The 6000-nt window shown below is 66.9% G+C and overlaps 2 protein-coding genes across 4 annotated transcripts in view; one reads left to right on the plus strand and one right to left on the minus strand.

Annotated features, from left to right (window-relative positions):
* The window catches only part of SLC22A18 (solute carrier family 22 member 18), a 19908-nt gene extending 16683 nt beyond the window's left edge, over positions 1–3225 (plus strand). For all 3 annotated transcript variants that reach the window (XM_049096379.1, XM_025451831.3, XM_025451832.3), the window contains 3 exons: positions 598–699; positions 939–1059; positions 2990–3225. In XM_049096379.1, coding sequence (XP_048952336.1) covers positions 598–699; positions 939–1059; positions 2990–3177 — 411 coding nt within the window. In that variant the 3' untranslated portion in view covers positions 3178–3225. The remainder of the gene's footprint in view (positions 1–597; positions 700–938; positions 1060–2989) is intronic.
* A 1881-nt stretch (positions 3226–5106) lies between these two features.
* PHLDA2 (pleckstrin homology like domain family A member 2) lies at positions 5107–6000 on the minus strand. The gene has a single exon (XM_025451681.3). The coding sequence runs from the start codon at positions 5916–5918 to the stop codon at positions 5523–5525; it is 396 nt and encodes a 131-aa protein (XP_025307466.1). The 5' UTR covers positions 5919–6000; the 3' UTR covers positions 5107–5522.

Below are 6000 nucleotides of genomic sequence, written 5' to 3' on the forward strand. Positions count from 1 at the left end.
ACAGAGCTGCGGGCCTGGGCCCCCACTGGGGATGGCCCCTGGTGGACAGTGGCTGAGACGTCTGCGGGCCTGCTGTGCGGAGGAGCCCACACGGGCACATGTCCCTGGGCTCGGGCCTCCCCATCTGGGACACGCCAAGTCCTGCCCCCAACCAAAGCGCTAAAGACGGGGGCGAAGGGGACAGGGGCCACAGGGGTCTCCTGCTCTGGAGTCAGGGCAGCACAGCAAGTGCTTCTGGAGGAAACCCCATAAGCCTTGCCTCCCGAACCTGCCCTCGGCGGTGGTCCGGCCTCCTTGGAGGAACATGTGCTCATCACACCAGATTAAGGACACAGGATGGGTTTCGGAGGGGCCGGTGACCCTATGAGCGGCTGCACAAGGGAACAGGTGCCTGGGTCAGGGGCCTAGGCAGCCCCATCTCCCCAGGGACCCCGCTGCTGACACACACACTACGAGACCTTCTCTTCTACCCTGACCTGATGGCCGCTAGGTCCAGGAGGGGACCCCCAGGGCTGCCGACAGCAAGGGAGGTCCCCAGGGCAGGGGACAGCCCCGTCCAGACCCCTCCCACCATCACCCCTCCCCCTGCCTCCCCAGGTCATTCAGGGCGTGGTCATCGGGTGGTTGAGCAGCCACTTCTCGGAGGGGACCCTGCTCCGGGCCAGCGTGCTCATCTTCATCGCGGTGGGAGTGGCCATGGTGAGCCCTTCCCTCAGGGCAGCCCCCCCAACCCAAGGCACCCACGACGAGGGGCGGGGTCCCAGGCCCATCCCTCTACCCTCTGCACATGCCCAGTGCACGTTGGAGCCCCTGGGCCCCTTGGTCCCTCCACTTCCTCCAGGGCCACCCCTCCCTGGGGGGCTTCAGGGATGGGCACTTCCGCCCTGGTCCCGTGCGCCCCCCAGTCGCCATGGCCTCCCCGCCCTGCCCCGTGCCAGGCCCTGATGTCCAACGTCCTCCACTTCTGCCTCTTGATGCCTGGCCTGGTCTTCAGCCTGTGTGCCCTCAACGTGGTCACCGACAGCATGCTGACCAAGGCTGTCTCGGCCTCAGACACAGGTGAGAGCAGGGGCGGGCATGCGCTGGGGAGCCCGGGGCCTCCTCTCTGCAAGGCTTGCTGGGCAGTTTCAGATGGAGCATGTACCCCGATTGCAGGCTCAGTCTGCCCGGCCCCAGTGAGCATTGAGTGGGGTGGGCTGCCCGGGGTTTCCATGGGCAAGGCAGGGCTGGCGGGCCACAAGATGGCTCAGGTGACACTTTGCACGCCTGTCTGGGCCAGGCCGGGGCGGGGGGCGGGGAAGAGGAGGGGTGTGAGGAGGAGAGGAGAGCTTCCTGGGGGCGGTGTCCGGCTTGGTTTTGAAGTGGGCAGGATTTCCCTAAACAGGAGGGTGGAAAGATGGCAGTGCAGCCATCCCAGCTGGGCAGAGGTGTGGAGTGGGGTGTGGGATGGAAAGTCCCCTGCAGAGGCCGGTCAGGAAGACGGCCCAGGGGTGCCAAGTGTGCTCAGCGCAGGAAGGGGCTTGCCTGGGATGCTGGAACTCGGGAGCCGGTCTTGTGCTCCCTCTAGCACCTGGGGGCGGAGGGATGGGGTGCGGGTGCTTCCTGAATGAGTGAATGAAGGCACGCAGCCAGTTGAATCTGGGACACCCCCAGCCCGCCCTCCGACCCCCAAGGGGACACAGATGTCCCCAGCCCTCATTCTGCACCTTGCTCTCTTGAGGCTTGAGTCTCCCACCCAGATTCAGGTCCCTGGGCTTGACTGTGCCCCGGCTGCTGCCCATCCCCCACCTCCACTCCCACCCCCACCCCCTGGTCCAGGCAGGCAGGGGGCAGGCAGGGGGCAGGCCGAGTTCAGGGGCTCCTGGAGCTGGTGGAGGGTGAAGGACCTAGCAGGCTAGAAAGCTCAGGGGGCCTGTTCAACCCTTGCTCCATCCACCTGTCTGCCTGGAAAGGACAGACGGGAGGTCTAGAGGCCCGGATGGGAACCAGGTGGCTGATGGGCAAGGCCTCTTCCCTGGGCGGCCAGGCACGGCCTGGAGGGTGGCCTGGAGTGGTGGCCGACACCCAGGAGAGGCCGGGAGAAGGCAGGGGAACAAAGCGAGGAGGGTGGAGGCAGGGCCTGGCAGGGAGGAGGGTGGAGCGTACCCCAGCTACCGGGCCACCCAGAGCCCCAGGCACCACCCCTCAGCTCGGAAGGAGCCAGGAGCTGGTTCCCAGCACCAGCCTGGGAACCCGAGACCACAGAGGGGGCGTAGTAATTGCTCCCCGGTGTCTGCAGGGCGTGTGGGCGATGGGAGAAGCCGCTCTTAAATTTCCCCCACGCCAGGCCCTGAGCTCGGGCAGGGCCTCACCAGGCCGTTCCCCACTGGCGCAGCCGGCTTTCTGATTCCCGGGACGAGGGACGGGGCTCTGAGCCCCAGGAGCCCAGGACCCCCAGACACACGTCATGCTGACAGTACCCCCATGCACGCTTGCCCACACGGGGCACAGCTGCTGGGAGGTACTCAGCGACAGGGGTGTCAGGTAGCTGGGAGCACAGGCAGTCAGATGAGCCTGGGAAGTGGGCACAGAGAGGCAGGCAGGGGGCACGCTCCCGTCCATATGAGGGTGGTCGGGGCTGGAGGGTGATCCTGGGAGTGTCGGCCTGCCTCGTACCCCAGCCCCCAGCCCACCCTACCCGGTTCCAGGCCGGCTGGGATGCCATCTCCCTGGCAGGCCTAGAAGGGCAGGGCCTGGCCCATGACCTGTGCACCCCCCCACCTCCCAGGCTCCTCCTGTGCTCTGGAACTTTCCAGGGCAGGGCACAGGCTGAGCTCCACATCTGAGAAGCACCAGTGCAGCTTCTGCACAGCTGGGTGGTCTGGAAAGAGCAGACCTCCACGTCTGGGTGGAGGGAGCTAGGGGAGCAGAGGGATGATGGTGGGGACAGGGGAGGTCTCAGCTGTGTCCAGGGACCTGGTGTGACTTGCCCTCCACCCCCACCCCTCAGGGACCATGCTGGGCCTCTGCGCCTCCATACAGCCCTTGACTCGCACCGTGGGGCCCACCGTGGGCGGCCTCCTGTACCGCAGCTTTGGGGTCCCTGTCTTCGGCCACGTGCAGTTTGCCACCAACGTCCTTGTCCTCCTGGTGCTCTGGAGACAGCCTCTGCCCCAGAAGAGGGACAAAGTCGGGTGACCGTGGTCCCAGGGCACAGACTGGCAATAAATTCCTCCTCCTGCCTGATTTTTACAAACTCTCATGGGTCACATGGGACCTGGGGGTGAGTGATGCAGGGATGCAGCCCCAGAGGCTGGAGAGCTTCCTGGAGGTACGGGGTGGGGGGCGGCCGCAGGGCCCAGGGCTCCGGCAGAACTGAGTCACCTGAGCTGTCCCTGTGCGTGGGCCCTGCCCCCTGCAGTGCACGGCCAAGGCCAAGGCCAGTTAGAAGGCTCCCCCTGCTGCCACCGGGACAGCTCTGCTCAAACCCCCAGAGACGGGAGCTTTCTGGTCACCCCCAGTCCACCATCACTTGGCCTCAGGCTGAGCACACTGCGCATTCGCCCTTGTCACTCACCCCACGTGAATGGAAACAGCTTGTTTTCAAAGACGAGGAGTTCAAGGCTTGGAAAGAGGTCTCGGAAAACCGCCCCTTGCTCCCTGGTGGGTAGCCCAGCGGGTAGATCCAGGCAGTGAGTCCTGAGGACTGGGGAGCACGTCCCTCCTCCTCCCTCACCTCCCCAACAGAGAGAACAGTCCCAGCAGGAGGGGCAGGTGACCCTGAAACCAGGAAGGTCACCCCTCCCCCCAATCCACCCCCTACCGCACCGGCCCCACCTGCACACAGGCTGCCTGGAAAACAAGCTATTACAGCTCGGGACCCCCAAGCCCAGAATTCCGTGGACCCAACCAGAGGGGCTGCAGAGAGCAGAGGTCTAGAACCCTCCTGACCCAAGAGCTCAGACCAGACTGGCTTCTGTGTGAACCCCACTGGGGATGGGGCTCTCACCCCAACTTTGACCCCTCGTTGGGATGAAGGTCTGGGCAGAAGTCTCCAGAGAGTGGCAGGATGGGGTGCATCGGGGGCAGTGCAGGCCCTGGGGCTTTCTCTCTACTTCTTCGGAGGAATCCCCTCCCCCAACAAGAAGTCCTGTCGTTTGGGGGAAAGTTCCTTGCAGGGAATGGTTTCCTCTGGCTTCCCAGCAAAGGGAAGCCCTGCCTGGGTCTGAGCCCCGGGGCCCTGCGAGGAGATCCACCAGGCTTCCCAGGTCCCGTGTGAGTGACGCCAGGACCCAATTTCGGTCCTTCACTCCCCACGCCATCCTTCCAGCCAGAAAGGCCACCAAAATGGAGGTCCCCTCAACAGGTGGAGATCAGTGTCCTATCCTTCTGTCCTCTGGCTGGTTCCTCACCAGTGGACCTTCCAGCTGGAGGCATACAACTCTGAGTCCTCCCCACCGGGCAGCCCTGGACACACTGTCTCCGCTCACCCTAGAGGACGCAGCTGGGCGGGGAGGGCAGAAGCTGCCGGCTGGCCTGGCCAACCATCAGGAATGGTGTGGACCCCCCCCGCCCCAACTTGCCCAGGAGCCCTGCCACCTGCCCTCCTGGTCCAACACTGTGGGTGCTGGCCAGCCAGGACCTGGTGGCTGGATCGCTGGAGCTGCCCGGGCCCCTCTGTGGGGTGGGGTGGGGTCAAGGGGAGCAGAGGGCTGGGGGCTTCCTTCCGGAGGGCCTTCGGACAGGTGGCATGTGGGTGGTGGGGGGCAGCTGGGGCGGCTGGGCGCTGCTCATGGCAGGGGTGCGCTGACCGCGGTGAGGGAGGCGGGCTGGGAGGGCCCTCCCTGAGCAAGCAGTGGCCCCGCGGCCTTCCGGCCTCCCGAGGCACACCCAGGAGCAGGAGTCAGCCAGGGCCAAACCTCAGGGCACTTCCCAGCCTCGGGAGAGGTCGCCTGGCAAGGAGGGTGTGAACGCGGCCCAGCAGATGACACTGCGTTCATTGACTTCCCTCGCCCCCCCGGCCGCGGGGGTGCCGGCTTCCCCACCCCGCCCCACACCCACAGGGGGGGCCGCCAACCCCCCCCACCCCCCACCCCGGGGCAAGAACCGCACGCACCACGCCGGGGCTGGTAGAAAAGGGAAAAGACCAAGTCGTTTATTTGGAATGAACATATGATGCAAAAACGAAATATTAAGACCGACGGTTCCATGACAACCATCACAATAAATACATAGATAGTCTGATAATTTAACGCGCCTGCTCAGCAGGCCCAGGCTCTGCGGTTCCGCACGGGGAGATCCTTCGATGTGGGTCAGGGCCTCGGCTCCCGGCCTCGGTCCGCACGGCGCTCAGCGGGGCGCCCCGGGGCTCCTGCCGGCGCGGCCCCGTGGGGCTCGGTCCGCAGCGCCGGCTCCTGCGGGGCGGGGGCGAGCGGGGGCGGGCGGGGGCGAGCGGGTCCCCGGCCCGGGCCCGCCCTCCGGCCGGCACTCACCGCGGCGGCGCTCGGGGCGCGCGGGGCACACGGGGGGCGCGCGGGGCACGCTCAGGGCGCGCGGGGCGGCCGGGGCTCGGGGGGCGCGGCGGGCGCGGCGCGCTCCTGGCGGCTGCGGAAGTCCTGCAGGGCGCGGCGGTTCTGGAAGTCGATGAGCGCCAGCGTGATGGCCGCGTTCCAGCAGCTCTCGCCCGCGCAGCGGAAGTCGATCTCCTTGCGGTCGGTGGTGACGATGGTGAAGTAGACGTACTTGCCGGTGCGCTCCACGCAGTCCACCTTGAGGATGGAGTGGAAGCGCAGCTCCTTGGGGCGCGCGCCGGGCCCGGCGGGGAAGAGGCGCAGGCGGTCGGGGGTGAGCACGCCGCGCTTCTTCTTCCAGAGCTGGAACAGGCTGTCGCTGCGCTTCTCCAGCTCGCCCTCGCGCAGCACCTCGCCGGGAGTCTTCATGGCGGCGGCGGCGGCGGCGGCGGCGGCGGCGGGCAGGCAGCGCTCGCGAGGCGGCGGCGAGGCTCTGCGCCCCGGCCGGCCC

The sequence above is a fragment of the Canis lupus genome, chromosome 18, assembly GCF_003254725.2.
Source record: "Canis lupus dingo isolate Sandy chromosome 18, ASM325472v2, whole genome shotgun sequence".
Lineage (NCBI taxonomy): Eukaryota > Metazoa > Chordata > Mammalia > Carnivora > Canidae > Canis > Canis lupus.